The following is a 22,924-nucleotide window of genomic DNA, read 5'->3' on the forward strand; positions in this document are numbered from 1 at the left end:
CCGGACGCGGTCTGCGATGGAGGGGGGGGTGAGGGGGGGGGGGGGACCGAGCGAGCCCGGCCCGGCGGGCTGAATAATGGCGCCCTAATAATGCTCTGGGAATGCATTAGGAGGCGCTAGCGGCGGGGTGGGAAAGCGCTTGTGCCAGCACTTCCTCCCGGACACAGCCATATGTATTATAGCGCCTCCGCTTTACAATCCCGGGCCCCTATCCCTCTCCGGGAGAATATGCCCAGTTAGCTTGAGCAGTATTGATTCCTTTCAGGAGAAGGCGGGGGGCAGATGGGTAGGAGAGAGGAAGATATGCTGGTGGTGGTGGGGCGGTAGGGGGGTGGGGGGGGGGGGGGTGCATATAGGGCTCAATGGAGATCCCTGTTTGCTTTTCTGCAAGCCAAGAGGAAATTTAAATATCTCACTGGAAAAGCAAAACGGCTGCCGTTCCCTATAAAGCCCCGGCTGAGGTTAAACACTGCTCACGGCAGCAAGTTGGGCGTCTCGCGGGGCTCACCCGTGACAACAGGGGCTCCTGTCGGGGCTTTCGGCGGCAGGGAGATTATGCAACGCAAACAAGGCGACGAATTGCTTTTCTGATGCCGGGGGAGAACAAACGATTCGAGGCGGGGTAGTTTCCGGGGTGAGGCGGGGGCGGGGGGGAGGAGGGAGGAGGGGGAGGGGGGGAGGGGGGGCTCTCCAAGACAAATGACGCTCAGAGAAAACGAGTTGTGGAAGGAAAAGAGTGGGAGGATCTGCACAGCGACACGAGCGAGGCCCTTGTGGGTCGGCCATTTATCTTTCGGAGAGATTGTGAGAGAAGGTATCAATCATTTTCAGATAGGTATACAGTGTATATGTATACAGTATCTATACTGTATATCAAGGTAGACACGGAGGGATGAGGTTGAGAAACTTCTGGTCCAATGTTTAGTTTAGCTGGAATGACTTTGAGCACCTCGAAAGTATTTGAAAGTGGGATTTAAAATGGCTGCTTTGACTTTGTATGGTCTCGCACCGATCAGAACCGTTCTCCAGTAATCCTGATTGGCATGAACATCATTCCCTCTGTCTTTGAAATCTTTGCCGTCTTTGTGTCGCTGGGAATGATAGATTCATCTTTGGGATTTGGAACGGGGAGCCTTCGAGGTGTCACGTGTCGGGGGAATGATTCAAGTGTCCTCACCTGTTCTCGTTATTGCCGTCCAACGTGTGGGAAATGCTGATTGCCGTCCTGTTCTGACTTCTGACACCTTAAGGAGACACAAAGAACCATTTACTTCACAGATCACTTATACGACCGAACGACTCCAAATAGGAGAACGGGACGTGGCAAAAGCAAAGAAAACACGTCGAAACGACAATTCCCGACATCAGAAATGGTTACGAATGGGTGGAATTTCAATGGCATTTCACAGAACATCAACCCCCGACAACACCGCGTTTCCCCCGCGCGGCGGAGAGGCGCGTTTGGACGCGGCCGCAGGGGCAGAGAGGTGGACCGAGAAGTGTCGGGCGGGGAGGGCTGAGTGGCTGACGATGGTCGGCCAATCGGGCGATGAGTCAGTCGTGCTGTGAGAGAACATTTGGTTCCACTGTAGAAAAAGCCGTGTCGGGATCTAGAATGCAATCAGGGAGCTTTGTGCTCGACGCTGGTATGATGAAGTGATTTCCCCCCCCCTCTCTGTTCACTACTCCTATTCACAGACGTGTGTGTGTGTGTGTGCCCCCACTCCCACCCCATAACCATACAACCCCCACCTCCCACACCCCCACAGATTTCTTGTCTTTCTTTCCCCTCCTGGTGGCATTCAGTGGAGCGAGAGAGAGGAAGTTCTCCTCTGTTCGTAACAGACTAAACATCTCCCTCCTCGTCAGCCCGAGCTGGGAGTCGAAAGGGCCAAGCTGATTGGCCCTAAGATGGAGAAAGAAGCACTTTACATAATGCTAATTACACATCCGCCGCAATTACCTTTCTGTACATGATTTGGGTAATTACGGAAAAGCTAATTGTGAAATTAGCATTTTTTTTTCACTTTACAGTACACCGGCTGTGTGTGTGTGTGTACATGTGAAAATCCTTGCGTCTAGATACCCCCTAAAGTACTGAGGTCTGAAACACAATTTATTCCATGCAGTCATGCCGGGGTTGGTTCAATAGCGTTCAGAAACGAGACTAAGAGCCGAATTTCTTCATTTGACAAACACTCGTGTGGCGCGTATTTAACCCAGCGCCGTCGAAACATTTAACCCGAGTGCACCCATCGCGTATCACCGCTCCAACTGGGGCGTAGTACACCCGACGTGGCGATGTGCTTCCGCCAAAGGAATACGCCGCGTCTGTCATCTCAATGGCCTTCTCCCCTTCCGCTCGAGCTGTGCGCTCTACCCGCCCCGCTGCTTGACATTCTCCACCCGTCTGCACTCTCTCGCTTCTCTCCATCCTCCCTGCGCTCGTCTGGCGGGAGACGTCCTCGTCCCTCCCTTCAGCCGCAGAGCCGCCCGAGACAGACAGCGGAGGAGAACGATTGCCCCGGCGAGAGAACGAGAAGGCAGAGAGGGGCGAGGGGAGAGAATGAGACGAGAGAGGAACCGAAAAAAGAGAAAGAAGTGAGAAGGGGGGGGGGGGGGGAACTGGAGACACTGGCTCTCCAAACAGACAGCAAATATAATGAGAGAGGGAAAGGGAGAGAGACATAGATAGTGGGGGGGGGAGAAATATACAAAGCAAAAAATGAGAGATGGAGAGAAAGGCAAGGTCGAAGGCATTGGCTCTCCCGGCAGACGGCACACACAGCTCGCTATGTTTACTAATGGACACCATCACTCATCCGGCAAGCGTTACCGTAGTGATAGTTCACAGAGAGAAGCTCGTAAAATGAGTGAGGCGCAAAGAAAGGAGAGGAACGGAACACAAAAGAAGGAGCCCCTGAATCCATACCTCCGACACACTCCACACACACGGCACAGACGCCTCTTTTGTAACCAGGTCGATCCGGCGAGGATTCACATGAGAGGTGCACGGCATGAGCAGGGAGCACTGTCTCTTTTTTTTTTCCTCGATGGAAACGATTTCTATGCGTTGTGGTAGGGTTCTAACAAAGCCCAGACAACCACACCACTGTTCTTTAAAAAGAGGAAATTCAACAGCTCCTAAGGAATGACCCAGGGGCGACACTTCCTGTGGTACTTTCCCTCAAAGGCGTTTTCCATCCAACTAAAACAGTAGTCTCAATGATACAAAGCAACATACCGTATTTGTAAATATTAGCCTTTTATGCTACCTAGTGCACATATCTATGCGGGTACTTAAAGTATAAAAGATAAATAGGATCTTTTCTGGGACATTGTGTAAACAGGAGTCAAGGAGAGAGCTCAACCATGAGCTTGTTCACTATCTTAATGTTTACCATCAATATAATATGTATCCTTGTGATGACATTAGGCCCGAATTGGACACAGGGTGCTGAATGAATCTGGATAATACAATACAGAGCCAAAGATAGAGAGAACCGGAATGTGAGATATCTCCCAAATCTTACACGAGGACCAGCCAATATTAACATATTCCTCATATGCATCATTCATCGCATGTATTTTAGCTCACCTAACTGACACTAGGCGATCGTGTTAAATCATTGAACAGTTCAGGAACAGGCTAATCTGCCATTAGAAAAACAGGGGAGTTAGGAGTGGGTTAGAGACATGGTAAAGGAACAAAATCAGGTCAACCACTAGATTACGTCTGAACTCGAGGAAACCCACAAGAACTCTGGTTGAACTGCACCCCTCATGTAACTTCCATATCGGGCTATACCATTACCATCTTGGTAGGTTTAAGGGGGGGGGGGGGGGGGGGGTATGGTTCATGTATGGGGAAAAAAAGACAAGCATGTCATTAGGGGGTTGAGGAAACCTCCATGTGAACCCAAAGCTTATGATGGTTTGGCATTTGAGACGGCTCTTCAAAACATGCTCGGGTAATCAGTGCCACTAATGGGAACGAGGCTTTGTTATTCAGTACGGATTTACTTCCCTTTCTCCCAGCATGCTTTGCCAGACCAACGGGCCTTCTGACAGCACGGTGAATGAGCGCGAGGAGCCCGTCGGACGGCTGACGAATCGACGCGAGACGACCGAGTGGCTAATGCCGTCCTCTCGCTCCGTCAAAACAATGTGCGGCGTTTACTTTTGTGCCAGATGATCTCAGGGATGGTAATGGAGTTACGACCTCCTGTCGAATCTGCTTTAGCGGGCAACACTTGCCTGGCTTGCGACGCGGGCGTCGTGGTCCGCCCCGCGCGCACGCCGTAAGCACCCGGGGCTCGGGAGCGCTTTCCAAGGACCCGCTCTGTCCATTTTGACCGTGACGGATCGAAAAGGCTGGGTTCATATGAGGTCTGTCTTTGATTAGAGACGGTGCTGTGCCGTGCTGTGTGTGTCTGGTGTTCCATCAACTGCATTTCACCGCCTTCTTTTCCCCCGCAACACGTGGCGGAGAGCACTCTCAAGTCAATGGAATACTTACGTCTGTAATAGAACAACTCCATCTTTGCTGTTGCATCGTATTTCAGTACAGGGCCTCATCTTAAACCGTGGCAGTCCACCACTCCGATTCCCCGGTCCTACAACTCTCAAATACTGTTACGTCTCCATTTTCCTGTTCTTCCTTTACAATCAATTCCCAAAAGCACTCGCCCCTTAAACACAATGTTGTTGTGTTATTTCCTCAGAGGGCACCAATAGTGTATCTCCTTTACGATGCTCAATAACATTGTATGAGACAGGATTGATCAATGGCAAGGGTAATCAAAAGAGAAGACTCCATTTTGGCTCGCTAAAGGGCGAGTCTTGATAGAGCGACCAACAGGCAGCGCATGAGCCGTAATGCCTTCTAACTGTGTACGATTCTTCTGTTTTGCGTTTTGGGGCTGATATGGACGTTCAACTAAACGTTCAATTCCAAAGGGCAGGTGAGCTAGGGCCCGTGTCAGGAGACGAGCGATGCTAACATGATCAATTATGATTCCCTACGTCCACTCATCAATCAGTCCCAATTAGAAGTGTGTCTTGCCCCTAACGTAGCTGGATTCAGTGCGTCGGCTGGTGGTCGGAACACAGTGTTGTAATACCAGCTAGGGTAGAACTGGTCGTAGGCCTAACCATGCATTGTAGCGTCCTCGTGGAACACAAAGTGAGACCGCAGTATGTTTACTGGAGAGGGAGGCGGTGAGGTCATGCGCCTAGCGTGTCTAAGGCATGAGGATGAGGTGCATGACGCACGCCATGCACTTCTGTTCTTTCTTGTTAGTGAACTGAGCTCAACCTCAAGTACAGTACATGTGAATGCCACTGTAAAGCGGTATCATTCCATAAAGCTTGCTGTAAGGCTCCATGTCTAAATATATACGGTGTGTATGTACACATACGGAAACACACACACATACTACACACACACACACACATCCTACACGCACACACACATCGCAGGAGTCACTCGAACCACCGTCTAATGATGCAGAGTGAACATAAAAAGAACCATACAGATTTGCGTGCGACCGTGACAACATACAAACATCATCTGTTTGTACAGTACAAAGTCTTGGTAAAAACATGGTATCTACCCATGCAAGCAACGACTTTCTCTGACAACGAGAGCATTTCCAGACGCATGAGCATAAGTATTGCATACGTTATGCCAGCGAGCAGCAAAATCTTGGAGTAGGCAGCGACAGGAAATAAATACATTTTCGTAAACAGTGAGCTCCGGGTCGATGCATTAGCGAGATCACATCAAATATTCAATCAAGGTAAAAAAGTGGAATTTACATTTCCATGATTTTTCACTCGTTCAAAGGCAGCATTTTAATTCTGGGAATGAAATCAAAGGGTATGGAACAGCCTTATCAGCGAGCAACACCACACAATAAGAGAGGAGGCCCATGGGGGGAATCCATAAAGTGTTGTTGATTTATGGTGCTGGCAGATTAACGATGCTTATTCCGCTTGAGTCTGGTATTAATCAACGTGTAATGTCACATGTCGCGGGCTGGCGGGCTGGCTGGCCCTTGGGCCAAAACAACCTCAGTCTACCTTCTGAACACACGCAGACACACTTCCCTCAAAACTGCCCGTTTACCGACGCGCGCGCACACACACTTGGACTCTCTCACACACTCCCGAACACACAAACAGTCGTTAGAGACGCAAAACAAAGCTGTGATGGATGGACGACGGACGTAGCAGCGGCGGCGCCCAAGCATGGGCGCGGAAATGAAAATTGATGGTTGCAACGCCCCGAAGATGAGCTGTAATGGAAAGGGAGAGCGTGTACCCTGGAACATGTTGCCGGGTTACGCCCACATGCGTGTCATTAACGTGTCATTAAAAGGAGCCCAGGAAAGGTCAGCTGGCACGGCAGGAGCGTGATGGATGGCTGCTCAGCGGCGGCGCCAAAGTCAAGTGACCTTTCCTCCAATCAAAAAGTTTTTACTGGGGGGCGAGATCGGCAACCAGACAGCAAATCAATCTGGATCGGTTAGGACGCAGAGAAGGACAGATGTAAATTTAGAAGGAAGATGGATGGTTCAGTGAGGATTTATGAGGAGGGAGGGTGTGTGTGTGTGTGTGTGTGTGTGGGGGGGGGGGGGGTAACGTTTCTTTGTTTATTGGCTGCGTAGTTTTAGCTTTTTATTGAAAGCAAAAACAACAACAAAAAACACTGTCAATTTCGTCGGCAAACACAACACTGAGGCACAACATTGGAATCGTGAGAAAATAGCTGACACATTACATTATGTCTCCATTAGGACTAAGATGCTGGAGGGAGGGTGGAACGGGACTAGGGCTACATTAGACAATGGCAACGTTCGACAAAGTGAGTGACAAATTCGTTTAGGGCTCCCTCCTTTACTCCCGAGTCGTTCTCCCTTACCACATTGGAGTCTGAGTCACATTGATTAATTATGCAAACCAAACAGAGCCCCATTCGGATCCAATATAAATATCCAAACCTTTGTTTGCCCCCCCACCCCCTGAACATAATGGATCTAAAGTCCTAACGGACCCGTAGTGTAAATTGTGAGTGTCCTCCTCTTCCAATCCAGTCTCATCAAGTCTCCCAGCAGCGCAACAGTGGTAGAAGTGTAGTAATAATGAATGTGCGGGGCACAATAAGGGAATTTTGAGTGAGTCATAAGCAAGTTGTCCCTCAGGGTTGAACGTAAAAAGGAGGGTCTTTCTCGTCGCCGGAATATTCCGTCGCTGAGCACTCTCTGGTTCATTTTCTCCCTCATGTCTTCAGCGGATGTTTGAACCCCCAGATAAAACCCACGGGTGGGAGGGGGGCTCCCACCCGTGGGTTTTATCAGTGACCGGCCCATTTGTCATCCTGACCACTGGCCCGCAGGGTCGCCGGGGTCAATTCACCTCCATCATACGTGGCTGCATGGGAATGAAATGGAGCTCAACCTTGCTACTCCTCCCAGTGCTCCTAGCTGACTGTAACGGTGACCTTTAACCCCCGGGGGCATCTCTAACTAAAACAGTCGCCTCTCTATATGTCAAACCTCGACCTCGGCCATGCCGTAACCGCGGTCCTAAAAGTGAAAGATGAAACGAACCCTTTCGACGCTCCGTCAAAAGCCCCGCCCGTCCGCCGTTCTCAGATGGAGTCGCCGCTCGGAATTCAGGAGAGCCAATTACCCACCCGCGCGCAAACCAACCCCCCCCCCCCCCCCCCCCCCAAGTCCTCTGTCACTCACCGTTATCCTCCGCCTCCGGAGCCCTCGTTTCCTGTTGGGCGAGCCTCTCCACCTCTCCTCTGCTCCTCCTGTGCTCCTCCACTTTGGTCTGCAGGTCCTCAGACAGACGCTGCAGGTCTCGGAGCTGGGCCTGGGGGCGGGGGGGACAAGGCCGTCAAGGCTGATAGTGTCACTTCCTGTCACCCCCCCCCCTCCTCCTCCGCCTCCTCCTCCCTCCCCCCGCGCCACCTCCAAGCTAAGCACGGCTGTACAATTAAATAGGAACATCTGACGGCACACGACCACCCCGCGGATTGACGAAAATGGCACGCTGCGACGTCCGCCTCCGCGGCGTCTCAGAGCGGGGTTGTGTAGCGACGGCGAAGACGGGCCGATGGGGTTGTGTAACAGCGGCTGGTTGATTGTGTTACGCCGCCGACAAAGAGAAAAACAAAACAACGGCGACTCGTGGCGAACCCGAACTTCAAAAGTGGAGCGTCGGAAATGATTTCATGACAAATATCAGGGATGGAGGCTCCTTTTCAAGTCTCCCTCTGTCTGTTTTCACAAAGACCAGCTGCTGTCCCTGTATAGGACACGAGGAGACTACACAAAGGGACTCTTTAAATCACCTGCGTCTGCCAGCATTACTGCTTCCCCAAAAATGACACCAAATGACAGCAAAGCATAGACTATCATCACTCTCTGTAATAGTCAAATTAAGAAAAAAAAGCAGCAAGCCTGTGTGTGTGTGTGTGTGTGTGTGTGTGTGTGTGTGTGTGTGTGTGTGTGTGTGTGTGTGTGTGTGTGTGTGTGTGTGTGTGTGTGTGTGTGTGTGTGTGTGTGTGTGTGTGTGTGTGTGTGTCAATATTACTTTCCAATCTCCTCTCTTGAGTTGCTCATAATGCAGTGATGGATTCTAGCTGAAGTTTGGATGGGGATGACTAACTTTCTGGGGCATGTTGCCTTCTTATCCACACTCAGCTGCTCCAGTGATTTATGGACTCCATTTTGAGTGTGCAAGAGCATACCTGGCCCTCAGTACTTAGCTGAATGAGAGAAAAGTGCCTCTGAAACATACTATCAAGTTAGTGTCGACAGAACCACATTCCAATATTGTATACTGTGTACCAAAAAGCAAAGCTACTACGCTAATGCTCCAAAGCACAGTGCTGCCAAACAAACGTCATACGACGAACGTCAAACAAAAATCATACTGACCATGTGCTTGAGAGTGACATTCAACTGCAGCGGTTGCCGGTTGTCAAAACAGCTCGTTCACCACAACTATGATATGAATAGTGTGTGACTGCGAAGTAGCACGTTTTAAACAACACAATTAAAACGACAAGGAAGTTGACGACCTCCAGTTGACAAAAATGGAGTAACAATGCCCACAGTAAAGTTTGAACATGGAGTTAAAACGCTGTTGTAGCCGCTAAATACTGTAAGGGTAGTTAGAACATGGGCATATTCGCGAGCAATGTGTCCGAGTCAGCGTTTTTCGGTGGACCTATGGGTTGAGACACAAAGGGCGAGGGGCGTTAAGCTGTAAAGGAATCTCCCTGGGTAGTGTGGAAGAAATGGGGTTCCTTATGTGCTTCTGTTAATTACAAATCAGCCTCATCATCTGTTCATATATTCTGTCTTAGTATCCATTCCTATGTGTTCCTACGGTAACCTACTGTGTTCTGAGGAAAGTCACAGTTCAATGATGATGTATCCGCCAGCCTATAATAACAAACACCTATTGGCTGTGTGTTATCTTTGTTGTTCTCGATATAAACACCGTCCTCTGACCTTCATGCCTCAGAGAGACTTTGCTAGTACCGTTGTGTCTGAACTGGTCATTTTTACGTCAAGGGGGTTGTGGAAAGTCTCTCTCCAATCGGCTGATTGCGAAATACTTTTTAAACCCTCAACTCTGCTTAACTTAGTCACTCCATTAGTGAGGAGACGAACAGTACTCTTGCTTCATCAGTAGCATAAGGTACTGTAGCCTACCTCTAGCGATGGAGTGCTAGCTAAATGCCAGCTAAGTCTTAGCTGGAAGGCCTTGGCCTTCAGCTAGCACGCTAGCTTCAGCTAGCACGCCACAGCTGCCGTTACCTGCTTCTCCCTCCACAGCGAAACCCCCTCCTCGATGTGCTGCTGCTTGAGCCGGAGTCCCTCGTCCAGAGTCCTCATCTGACCCTCCACCTCCGCTCGCTCCCTCCGTCCCAGATTCCTGGAAGAGAGCAGGCCATCACTACAGCCCAGAGACCGAGAGGCACCGCTGGCTCGAGTACCTCCTTGGCTCCTGGAGATGGCACGCTTCTATCCTGGAGGGCCCACGGTGCACTTCCAGTGCAATCCAAAGTGGGTCAACATCCGTGGGTAAATAAGTTGAGGAAGAATCGTTTGGCTGAGAGAGAATTTTTTTTCTGAGTCATTTTTGGTTGTTGTCAGGGATACTAAAGGGGCGGGCTTTTTTGAGGTTGTTATGATTTGTAATGTTTGTTTGTTTGGGATTTTGAGGTATTAGGCTTCTGTATACAAAGGGCGCAACCTTATGTAAGTGGTGCTTAAGGTAAAAATCGTGTTGTTACACTAATGTAATCAGTCCCAATGAAGGAAGTATGCAAATTGGGTAACGAACTGTAAACATTGTGCCTTCAGTGACCGTTTGGACTGGGTTAAAACACGTATTCCAGACCAAAAAAAGTATTTTCTGAAATGGCATTTGTAATGTCTCTATTTAACTTTAAAGCTTCTAGTGCTATTTTCAACAAAGACCTAATGAGCCGTTTAAGTTCAATTTCACAATGTAGCAATTCCACTGTAAGTAACATAAGATTGTAAATGAGAATGTGTAATGATGTGGCGCAGCAGAATCTCCATATCAACGCTCAACTCTTAAAGGCACAACCCTAATGTATTGACATTATGTAGGAGTTGGCTTACTAAAGAAGTCATGGAAATACAGCGCGACGGCTTCTATCAAAGTGAAATCATGCCCCCTGGTGGTGGGCTACGTCACTACAACATGGCCTCCTTCCTTTCATAAACCAGTCCTAAAACAACATGCATGTCAGTAAAGGGTCGTCGGAAAACGACTTTGTTGATATCAAATCTATAGACTAAATGCCCATTTAAACAAAGGGCAGCATTTAGGGACGTTCATTTAATTCATTTCAAACAAATTCTCCGCTGGTCGTGCTTCCACCTCCCACATGAATCCCTGTTGGTCCTACCAAACCAGTCTCCAACTTGAGATCTATGACCAACTCTGTGTGACTGTGGATGCAATCCCGGCCAACTAACCTGCAGGAGTTCTGGCAGCGTGTGTGACTGTTATACTCATCGGAAGCATCACAGCAGTCTGCCAGAAGGAACAGGAGAGAGACAGATGAATCACACACATTGTCAGCCAAGTCAACAACACACCACGCGACACACACTCATGGCCTGATTGTCTTGGTATCTCTCTGGCCCGAGTGTGTACTTACTTTTCACTTTCATATATTGTTTAAAAGGAAGAGACTGACGGGAAACATGGTGGTTGGAAAACCAATAAGAACATGCTAACAGTTCATCAATCAAGCACGCATGTTGCATCAAGGAGTAAGCTATTTCAAATATCAGGAATCCCACTCCTTCAATCCTCTAGTTGAGAGTATTGCCCCCAGAATGCCTAGCGGCGCCTAGCAAGTGGTAACATGAGTACTTAGATCTGGTTTCATTTTGGAAGTCGCTGGGACCAGGCAGAGAGAATGGTCACAGTGTGAAACTCCTCAATTACCCAGAACCCCTATTGGCGAGCAGTGGCTATAGCGCATCAGAGCTCTGGTGCCCGAGCACGGTAAAAGCTCTCCCAAAGCCGCAAGAGAAGAAGAAGAAGAAGAAGTGGAAAAAAAAAGGAAAGCAGTGTGACTTCAAGCTCTAAGTGGTTCTGTTCAAAGCAGTCGCGGGTGAGAACACAAGAGGAGGAGGGGGAGAGGGAGAGGACAGAGAAAAGAGTCAGAGAGGGGGGACGGAAGAGCCATCAAACGCACCCTTCCGCTCCCCTCTCTACCCCCCCACCCTCCTCCCCTTTCAGTCTCGCCTCGCTATCTCTCCGCCGCTTGCCGCCTAGCGTCATCAAAAGCCGTCAGGGAGCCCAGTGACGGGGAGGGGGCGTCGATAAGGGGGAAACGTTACGTTTTCTCCAAAGCCGGCAGTTCTCAGACATGGGATGGAAGGGGGTGATATGGGGGGGGGGGGGGGGAAATGATCTAATTAAGGGATTGAGTAAGGCAGGCATATACAGGGAATGGAGAGAGCAAGGGGGGGTGACATTTAGATGCAGGGGAAAAGCTGATGGCAAACGGGTAGGAGGGGGAGAGGGAGGGGAGACCTGTTTCCCTCTGTCGATCTCTTTATTTCTCTGTTTGTTTTCCACTACACAAGGATGTGACAGCGGGCGTAACAACTTCCAACCTGTCAATCTTCCGACAGCGTTCTAAATGTGTTTGCTCGTACACAGTGGAAAACCTACCAGTGGGGCATCGCTCCAGAAGTACTCGTGGTACATCGGGAGCCGCACTCACTACATTCAGCAGCAGTGAATCAGTGAATCAGTGACTGGCTGATTCCATTCATTAGGAAAACTGCAACGGGCAGCTGTAGAATAATGCTGTAGGTCTGCCACCCATGGTACATCTATGGGCAGTGGTTGGAGATATTCTCTGTGGTCTTCTGTGGTAGCCACTGCCTTTCAAATCGAATGTAAGTACCTGAAAGTATGATCGATAGCATGGTCAAAATGCAGACCTTACCGCAAATGCCATCATTGACGCGCGATGAGGGGATATAGTGAGGGCGGAAGCCCAGGTTGGCGCAGTGGAATCGGCCGTTAGGACAGGCGGATGTGCCTGCGGGGGTCACATGGTTAGAGATGCTGTACATCAGAGCATATTCACTGAACCGTGATTTGAAATAGACACCGTCAGCTCTGCCCCGTGATTTATATAACCTATGAACATATATGCCCTGGCCTTTCCTGTTCTGAAATCTCGACATCATCCTGATCATTGTGTAGCTTTACATGTAGGCCTAGGTATTAATGCACTTCCATGCATACCCCAGAGGCGGCAGTATCATTCCATTAATAATACAGAGGGCAGAGGTTTTCTTCCTCTTAGAAAGTACTGGTATTTGTCCAGGGTACAGTTTGCAATGATTCTTCTACAAACTTTGAGTAATGCCTGGTAATAAAATACACATCAAGCTACATCATATGCCAGTTTCATAAATTACAATATACATCCAAAATAAGTACACAATGGCTATAGTGGTTCACTTCATATATCTGTACCTGGTTCGTCTGAGCCATCGGCACAGTCACAGTAGTCATCATTCACTTGCTCAAAGGGAATCATTTTGGACCCATCAATACACAGGAAGGACTTTCTTTCTCTGTAGAATCTTTTATCTGTACACAAAAAATGTATGTAAAAGTCAAGTAGATGTTGTATATTGCATGAACGCATTTGCTCTTTGTATGCATCTAGGCTGTCAATTCATGTGACAAGTAGCCTATGTTAACACTGACACAGTCATGTATGAAGGCTAGTCGGTTGAGCTATACCAACATTTTACCGCTAAACATCAAAAATAAGCATTAAGCGTAGATAGTTTATTTATATATCTTATATGAAAATCTGCAATTGTAATTGTTATTACATACAGCCAACTAATACAAAAGGAAAGGTATGCTGCCAGTCAGTGGTTTGTTTACTAATAGCAACGGCAGCATGCTACACTGGATGGGATATGAGTTTGGGATGGGACACTTACACGACAGAGAAATTCCTCTCAATTTCCGCGACTCTATACCAACAGACCATAGAATCACAGCAATTATAATATGGCAATGCATGTCAGAGGTCTAGTTATGCCAACATTACTGTTCTGGCCAAATATAAAACAGCTGAATGCTCTTCGCACTCAAATATTATTTCAGCATCCCGAGTTGTCAGCGTCGGTGCTTCCTGTATTATAGTCACGTGACGCCTGCATGGTTCTGTTGACGTCCAGCGCGCTCTGGTCCTACAAATTACAATACGACCGACGTGGCTACCTGGATTCAGATAACCAACTTGACATTTTATAAGTTCATGCGTTGTAATTGAATCTATGCGAGAGAGAAAAAACCTTCAAGTCTTAAATAATTCCATTTAGGTCGTATCAAATTCAAGACCTAGACTGCCCCATGGTTTCGGCACTTCATACAATAAATCATATAGCCTGTTGGAATTTAACGAGTAAACCTTAAGAGCCTGATGACTTACCTGTGCTGTTTTTGACAGCTCTGAGAGAACATCCTGTAGCTGCTGACTTGATTTGTTAGAAACAGCGTGTGCATGTATTACAAGATATTTCAAAATCTTACATATTAACCCCAGATGTTGTTAAAATATCCTTCAAGATGTTTCTGGAAATTGTGCAAGATTTTGTTTTTACAAATATAGGAGACAGGTCTACCTGACGAAAACATTGTCAGACTCAGATGGTAGTTGACGATATGTGTGCTTACATTGATAAAGTATTTCATAGTCTGGAGACGTTTTTGAGAAAATAGGCTTAGAAATATAATTCCTATAAGAAAATGTTTCCCTGCATGACTGTAGTCCTAAATGCTGAATCTGGAGAATTAAAACAATCTGTGAAATGGCTTCGTCAAACAGACCTGTGTGTGACCCATATCATTATTGAAGCAGATATATTCCTTTCATTTTTTTCTTTCTTACTTTTCAATAAAGAGGGCAGAAGATAGATAGTGATCGGTTGAGTGTAAATACTCAAGCACTTTAGACCACATTTCATAAATGCTATGAAAACATATCACGGAACTGAGACTCCTGAGGTCTTTGAATATTGCATAATGTAGTTATTGAGAGGAGCTTGCTTCTGGCGAGTGCAAATATGTTACACCTGCTATCAAAAAGCTTTGAACTATCCCTGGTTAAACATGGGAAGTTAATAAATGTATATGGCAAGTACATGTTAATGTAAACTAAAAGATCAGTCAATAATTTGGACAATTTTGAAGTTAGGGGAGATGGGAGTAGACACTGCTACTGTTTAAACAAATAGTGTGTGTGTGTGTGTGTGTGTGTGTTTATAGTCTATATGCAGATATGAAGGCCTATCTTAAATATTGTAATTTAATGTTGTAGGCCTTAGTTGTGTATAATGCAATGTTGGGTAATAGAAAACTGCCCTATCATTTATAGACTTAAGGACTGGTCAGATTTTATTAATAGGCCTACAACTAATGTCATTAACTGTGTTACCTAGTAGGCCCACTGCAGGAGAACATATGGGTGGTGGTCTTCAGGACTTCAACAAACATATTCATTTGAAATTCTTTATTTGTCACAAACTTTAGAAAATATACGTTTTTATTATACATTTTAAACAAACGCTCAAGGACAAAAAAACATCAAGTACGAGGTTAGAACTAGAGTTAAACGTTTTACACCACATTTCAAATCATGTTCAGATCGAAAAAAGACGGTGAGGCAATGAAAGTTCATGAGGGAATATGTTTCTGTTAACGCAAATTGGTCTTTTGCCGAGTTACCATGCACCTTTTATTTGTCATTGTTTAAACGTGAGTAAATACCAGAATGGCACAGAGAGTCTTTGGTCTGTAAGTAGGAGAGATCTCGCATCATCCCCGGGAAAGAGTAGTCCAACGGCGGGCGAGGTGGAAAACCTGGCATCGGTCCGGAGGTCACGTATGGTGACATGAAACTGGGTATGGCAGCACCTGTGGAGGAGTAGGCCAAACGCAAAGGACTGATGCCGAAGCGAGGGTTGAGCCCGTACAGGGTGTCGCCCCCAGAAGATGTTGGCGTTTGGAGCGGGGAAAATGCAGACTTGTTACCCATGGCGCCCAGAACTCCCATTGGAAGCCCAATATTCGGCCTCGATGCGTTTGAGTGAATGGAGAAAGACACTCCTACACTATCTGAGTTGTAATTATTATCTTTGAAGCTCAGTACCAGTTCAATTGCCTTCACAATGTCACCTTTGCAAGTTTTCAACACCGACTCCAGAGATTCCCGCTTGTGATGGGGAAATATCTTGGTCATGACGTCGGTGGGGTCCTTTGACGCGCAGCCGCTTGCACCAAGCTCTAGAGAAGGATATTCCTTGGCCCTCTCCGACTCACTTCCCGATTCGATATCCGAAGATGACAGCGACCGTGGGCTTTCTGTGTGGTCGGATCGCTGGTCGAAGACAGGAGATTGGCTCCCACTTTCTTTATCGAAGGCACGGTGTTTCTCCTGGCTTGTCGAGGTCTCGTTATTGTCCGTTGGAGAAGGTAGTGTTGCGAGATGAGGCGGAAAGATGGATCGACCCATGAATCCATTGTATAAGTTATATTTGAGCATTTTTTCATCTGAAAAATATATAAAAATGAATAGAACATTAGAAAAGTCATTGATCTTTTGACTATATTGTTACTTCTTTAGTCTACTCTTTGTAAAATGCCGATCTAAAAAGATGGCTGTAAAACATTTAATTATAGTGTTATCTTGTTACCGGAGAGATAGTCTATGTCAATGAACTTTGACTAAATGTATTACCTTTAAATGCCAGCTACAGGGGATTTACAAAAAATTACATTTAGAATAAAATTGCCTAATGTGATGGAACTCAGACATGGACAACTCACCGTCCTTCGGGTTATTAGCTCCAAAGACATTAAAACTTGTTCTCGGTTCGTTATTTTTATTTCCAGGTTGTTCTACTCCTTGAGATGATGATGCCACGGTCATTCCGCTCTCTCCTGTCCCTGAGCCGTTGTACATAAACTGGAGCTCACGGGCCTCGCTCTCCTCTTGAGCCTGTTGCCTACGGAGTGCCACCTGCGCCGCCATCACTCGTTGCCTCTCCGCAATTAGCGTGCACTTGGCGCACGCACAATCTCTCCAACGACAGAAGCGCTTATGCCCTTTTAGAGCGGACACTACGCCGTGGTTCCTACACCGTGCACATTTCGGCGTTCTGGGGTAACTTCTCTCCAGTGAGGGATTACAAACTGCTGCAGCCGCGGCCCGAAGGAAGAGAGGCGGGGGGCGAAGGAGGGAAGCGGGCATCTGCAAGCCTCCGATTGAGAGAGGTGAAGAAGTGTGCCCGGCCAGACCGAGCGGTCTGATGCTACCGTCCATCGCTCTGCGAGATGTAAACAAGTTCTCCAGAAGGTCCAGAGTTCAAGTAATCAGTGTTCGTTCAGTTCCTGCTTTCTCACAAGTGGGGCTTCCACTCAAAACTCGTGCGCTTAAAAGTACTCCACTTTCAGGTGATTTGACATGATATAATACACCGTGGTCACTCCCCTTTTCTGTTCAACCTACTACAAGCCTATGAATACGCGCGTAGGTGAATAGGTTGAATGCGGTGACTGGTATGGGTATTTTTTGTGCTGGCAAGAGCTAATGAAAGGATAGACAGTACAATATAAGCCTGGATATGTATACATATCCAAACACTATATAGTACGACGTGTTTTCTTTTCCTCTTGCATTAGTTTGGAATTGGTGAATGATGGATGCACATTGTAGATGAATAGACATCTAGGCTAATATGTGATTTGGGCCCATAACACACTTTATTTTAAGGCCATAGGATTATCGAATAATAAAAATAATATTAGTTGTTCCACTTCAAAAGTGTGTGGTAATAGTCTACAAAGATCAAAAAGTAATCCAGTGCATCACAATTTACAAATAGGTCTTGCTTTACAAAATAAAAGTCATGGTGCTACTTTCGTCAGGTTGTTTAGTCGGCCTGGAGCATTCTAGTATTCATTGAGATAAAGTATTCAACACAATGCTCCAACAGAGCCACAAGGAAACATGTAATTAGCTACCTGAGTTTGGTTATTCTGTTGATTACCGTAACAATGGCCCATCTGTGAACAAACACAATAATCACAGCTTGTCACATGTTTCAGTCAATTCTCTCACCCCGTACCAGATCAGGTTGCAGTCAGCAGCTTGCTAACCTGGTTATTACATGAAAACAATCAGTCATAATAGGAAACATTCAAGCGTACAGTCACCCAGGGCAACCCATTCCTAAGCCACAAGGGTAAACAATGCCTGAACCTCCTCCAGTGTCAAGTTAAAGTGACAGTTCTATTTGTACTATGCTGTGTTTATAATTTACTCTTTTTTTTTCTTTGCGTGTGTGTATAACAGAGAAAGGGACAGAGGTAATTTTACTGCGTCAAACGTGCACAGATGATTACGAAATTTGGTATCGGTTTAAACACTGATATAGGTTAAGGGCATGAGGCATATAGGGCATAAGTGGTGGTAGATTCCCCCCTCGGCCAACCTCTGGTGTGTTGTTTAAATACACGAGGTTTGAACAGGGACTGTATGGATACAAGCAGTTTAATTCCTTATAGGTTAAGACTGTGCCTAATGATGCCCCCAGGTAATCTGCACTCAGCTGGATGTAGAGATGAGCCTGTAGTTATTAATGCAAATTGGAAATTCCACATTCTTTCTGTTTCATTAGCAACAAGTGTCCTCTTTCTCATGTCTCTGTTGACAACTTTTGGTTTGAGTGGCGCGCATTTTATAATGTGTTAGTCGTAGAACGTTCCAAACGATCTAACCGCAAATAGAATGACATGGAGTTTCTTTCACTTGTCACAATCCTTCACAAGGAGACGTGAGAGGTCTCCCCCAGCAGCTCTCCATCCATTCCCTCATCCCTTTGTCTCCATCTGAATCTCTCCTTCGCATGGACGCCCTCTGCATCAGTCCCTCGATGACAGGCCTTATCAGGTGCATACCTACCACTCTGCCAGGACACCTCCTGCGTGCACCCCCACACACACATATGCTAAATCAAGACACACATTTATGCCGCAACGAACACGTTATCCAAATCGTCCCTGGTACAATTAACAACTGAGAGCGTGTATGTGTGTGGGAGGAGGGGGGGTGGGGGGCGGGGGGCATTGGGGGGAGCGGTATCGAGATCCCCCAGCATGGTCAGGACGGGAGGGACGTCGAAGCCAAGCTGTGCGTGCGTGCGTGTGTGTGTTTGTGTGCGTGCAGCTGTGTGTGCTTGTGTATGTGCATGCAGATATATTCCGTTATCATTTCATCCATTGTGAAGGGGAATTCAGCATCTGCGGCCGGTGGGCTTATCTAGGTGCATTAAGCCGCTATCGCCTGGGCCTTTTGTTTAAACGCACCAGGTGGATCCCTCGCATGCATGGGGGGTAGCTGTGAGCAGCGGGCTGGCTTGGCCTGTGTGTTTGTCTAGATGCGTTTACCCGTTATGCTAGATGGGTATCAGCCACTGGTAGGCCTTGGAGGGAAAAAAGTTTATTCAACAAAAAGCTTATGCGAAATCCTGTATATGTGAAATCCTACTGAGGGTGAAAGACACAATAATGGAAGACACACAGAGCATACTACTATGCTCTCCCCCGTTCTGAAATACATTTGAGGCAGGATATCGAGATGGGACCTTGAGGGGTAGGGGTGCTAGCTATGGGCAGGCAGTGTCTCCATTGTCACCCTTGCAGACCAGCAAATGTACTAGCACTCAACCGGCCAAACCAGGGTCTTATCTGAGAGGCACTTTATTGGACGAGGTGGCCTCTAATCTCACATCTTTTCGCTGTAGGAAACCTGATCGTGTCCCCCAGCGATGGAGCGGGAGCGAGGGATGGGTGGATGGAGGGAGGATATGGATCGAGGAAAGAGAGAGAGATGAGGGTGGGACGTAGCGTGAAAAGAGTGCACAGGTTTTTTTTTTTTTATGTTTTTTTGTAATGTTTTTTTTTATACAAAAGCTGCACCAAACATATACCGAACCAAATTCGAGACAGTTACACAAAATGAACATTATACCGACTCTAGAATATGACTTCAGCAATGTGCAATGCATTGAAATCCAATGGAGACTGAACAGCTGTTCACACAAAAAAATAAATAAACACATTTCAATGCCAACAACACAGAGCGCTCACAAGGTGTCCGGATACGCCGCTCAACGGGCGGCGGCCATATTGCCTTGTTAACAGGCAACGGCAACGTCTGCAGCCTTTGAGTGCCTGCTCTCTCATCAGCTTCCCCCCTTGGACTCCCCTTGTCATTCAAGTGCCACGCCGCAGCGTCCACTTTCTCCAGCTGACAGGCTAAATGGCCTCACAGGCTGGCGTGCAGGGCCGCGGGGCTCTGCCACCGTGCGACTGAGTGGCATGCGTGACAAGTGAGCTTCGGCAATATTCGCTCTCCCCTGTGGACGGGGAGGAACTCGTGTCTGGCCGGTGACAGCGCGTCGAGACGGTTCCCCTAGCAGTAGGCAAGGGGTCTATGTGGGCCACCGCCTTAAGTAGTGTACGTTTGGCGTGCCGTGTACAGCATGTCATGTTAAGTGGAGCAAGTTTGGCTGACAGAATGGGATCGTCTCTGTTTGCTGCAAGGGTGACTGACTTAAGTTTGTTTCTGCCAATTGACTTTGGCATTGAGAGACTGGATGTGACGCGTCAGACAGGAGGTTGAGAGTTGATTCGAGGATATTAGCTATGAACCTTGAATTGCTGGCGTGCAGAGATGGGACTAGCAAAGGTCATCTCAAGAAGACAATGGGAGAAGGGTTGGAAACATTGAGCAACTTTGTGCTTCGCCATTGCTTTTGCTCAGCATTTGCTTGTTAAAGTTTAAAAAAATCGACTGTATCTCCAGATAAATCTCTCTTACCCTCCACCTTTTTTCCCAGTCTCGTATCTCATCATCCATCTCCTCTTCCCCTATTCTGTCTGTTCCTCTCTTTCGCTATCTCTCTCTGTCTCTCCTTCACTCACACCTCTTTACTGGTGGTCTGAGGAGGAGGCAGGCATCTATCAGGGCCCCTTACTTAGCCTGGAGATGCCTCAGTGACAACCAACAATAGCAGACCAAGGAAAGCCAAGTCCTGTTTGTGCTTAAGGACTACCTATCTCTGTGTGTGTGTGTGTGTGTGTGTGTGTGTGTGTGTGTGTGTGTCTGTGTGTCTGTGTGTGTGTGCATGTGTGTGCGTGTCTGCTCTTGTGCATGTGAGCTTAACTTTACGTGTATGTGTGTGTGTGTGTGTGTGTGTGTGTGTGTGTGTGTGTGCATGTGCTCTTGTGCATACAGTGTGTGCTTACCTTTACCTGTATGTGTGTGTGAGGGTGTGTATGTGTGTTTGTGAAGAGTAGCATTAGGATCCCAGGGAAGTTCTGGTCAGGTGCCAGTGAACAGGTTAGTATTGCGCTGAGTGGCTCCAACTAAACACCCATCAGGCCTCACTCTGTTTGTTGCCTGTCCAAGAGGTCTCTTTGTTTAACGATACACTTACAAGGACAGCTTTTCAGCTTTACAATGCATAACTTAGTGGCAGAGGAGCAAAAGCCGCCGTGATGGATTTGACGGCTCAAGTTCCTAAGTAGGTTTTAATCAAAATGGGGACAGTTGACAGACCTTTCCAGAGGACGCTAACGAGGAGGAGGACGTGCTGGTGACAGTCGGAATGCTTGGGAGGCATCTCCTTTAGCGCTTCGTCAACAGAACTAAGTACACCTCTCGATTGGTTCAGAGGTCGACAATGATCCGATGTTGATGTCTCGTGGCAGTTATCAGTCTCATTTGTATTTCCTCCCAAAAATTACACTTTTGAACAGGTTACTAGCTCACATCTGTGTTTACACTTCAACACTCTCAAACGTGAGCAATGTCTGGTTGAACTTCAGAAGTTAAGAGTTAAATAGGAGGGCCTGTTACAAGCCTGTTACTTTGCATAATGCCCTAATCATTCGTCTATTTATGTCTTCCTTCATACTTCTTACATAAACAAACAAATGCTACACAGCTTCTTTACTGAGTAAAATGCTACCCGCTCGTTTGTCACATAATTATACCAGTTTCTGTGTTCTCATGAGATTTTGGAAAGGTTGCAGTTTAGTCTTTGAGACATTCTTGGTAAATATAGTCTGTAAGCAGTTGTTACTCATCTTTATTCAACAGTTTTCTGCAAAACGCCATTTTTTATCCAAGTCTCTACTGAATGTCACACTCTTTTAGGCAATTGTGTCTATTCAACAAAGCTCAAAAAATGTGGCCTGTTGTCTCTCTCTTTCTTTAATACCATAAAGATTTCTCTCAGAGATTTGCAGCTCTGTCAGTGTACTGCTGGATAAGAAGAGCCCCTTGCTACAAGATAAATAAGAGATAGGAGGTTCCATCATCACAGACAGGGGGCATCTCTGGACACAGGATTCGGCGACTCATACTTCATCTCCATGCCCAGTGTTCGGACACATGCCTGGGAGCACAATGTCGAGAAAAGATGTCACTTGCTGGAAAATGATATAAATCTACAGAAGTTGAGGACATCAGAAGCGTAGCAGTTTGTATCATGGGTATCAGTTGGTGGAGATTATATTTTCGGCAGCCCATAGCTATTGAGAGCTAGCCGTAGGCATGAAGTGAAGGTGAGGTGTGTGATAGTTTATCACTGCTGGGATAGCAATCCACACTGGCACGATCAGCAACATTTCTAGATTGCAACAACCATGTAAGAAGAGCAGGAGACCGTTGAAGACAGAACAAGACCAGGGTGGTGGTGGTGGTGTGTGGAGGAGGTGTGTGTGGGGGGGGAGGTAAACAAGACGGTAGAGGCCCTATCAGATTGGCTCAGACAGACAGGGAGCAATCACATCAGTGTGGTACATCTCCCCAGGGGTGCTATGGGAAAATACTTTCCTCTTTCAGTCACAGACAATAACATCTTTGAAATTGTTTAAACATTGTCTCCGATAGTGAATTGTATTTGCAAACAGATCAGACATGAGTTGCTAAGGAGATTAGACCAAACACAACGTCCTTTGTTGAGAAACTGCAATCTTGGCTAGAACCGACTGGGGGAATTACACTTTTTTTTATGACGGATGGGGGATGGGGGGGGGGGCTGACTCACGGACTGTTCAGGTGTAGTAGTACAGTACGTAGGTTCATCTAGATTAATTGACTATTTTTTATTTCCCTTTGTCATTTTTTCATTTTCAGAGATGCTGTCAGCCGTCATTTGTCCAACTGCCATTCTCTCTGTCCTTTTCAGGACGGGAAAATGCAGGTAAACTCATAGTTAAAAACTGTTCACTCTGAATA

At 47.0% G+C, this 22,924-nt stretch overlaps 2 protein-coding genes across 2 annotated transcripts; both read right to left on the reverse strand.

Moving 5' to 3' along the window:
• Positions 1–1,145: 1,145 nt before the first annotated feature.
• On the reverse strand, positions 1,146–13,756 carry LOC134009537 (glucosidase 2 subunit beta-like). The gene is made up of 7 exons (XM_062449046.1): positions 13,551–13,756; positions 13,069–13,185; positions 12,530–12,625; positions 11,037–11,094; positions 9,843–9,960; positions 7,755–7,884; positions 1,146–1,244 (listed from the first exon to the last, which is right to left on the reverse strand). Exons 1-7 carry the CDS (start codon positions 13,630–13,632, stop codon positions 1,174–1,176), a joined length of 672 nt encoding a protein of 223 aa, XP_062305030.1. The 5' UTR covers positions 13,633–13,756; the 3' UTR covers positions 1,146–1,173.
• A 1,353-nt stretch (positions 13,757–15,109) lies between these two features.
• Positions 15,110–17,072, reverse strand: LOC134009993 (doublesex- and mab-3-related transcription factor A1-like). Its single transcript, XM_062449818.1, has 2 exons — positions 16,441–17,072; positions 15,110–16,164 (listed from the first exon to the last, which is right to left on the reverse strand). The coding sequence occupies exons 1-2, from the start codon at positions 16,934–16,936 to the stop codon at positions 15,350–15,352; spliced, it is 1,311 nt and encodes a 436-aa protein (XP_062305802.1). The 5' UTR covers positions 16,937–17,072; the 3' UTR covers positions 15,110–15,349.
• Between the last annotated feature and the right edge of the window lie 5,852 nt (positions 17,073–22,924).

Source organism: Osmerus eperlanus, chromosome 23 (genome assembly GCF_963692335.1).
Source record: "Osmerus eperlanus chromosome 23, fOsmEpe2.1, whole genome shotgun sequence".
Lineage (NCBI taxonomy): Eukaryota > Metazoa > Chordata > Actinopteri > Osmeriformes > Osmeridae > Osmerus > Osmerus eperlanus.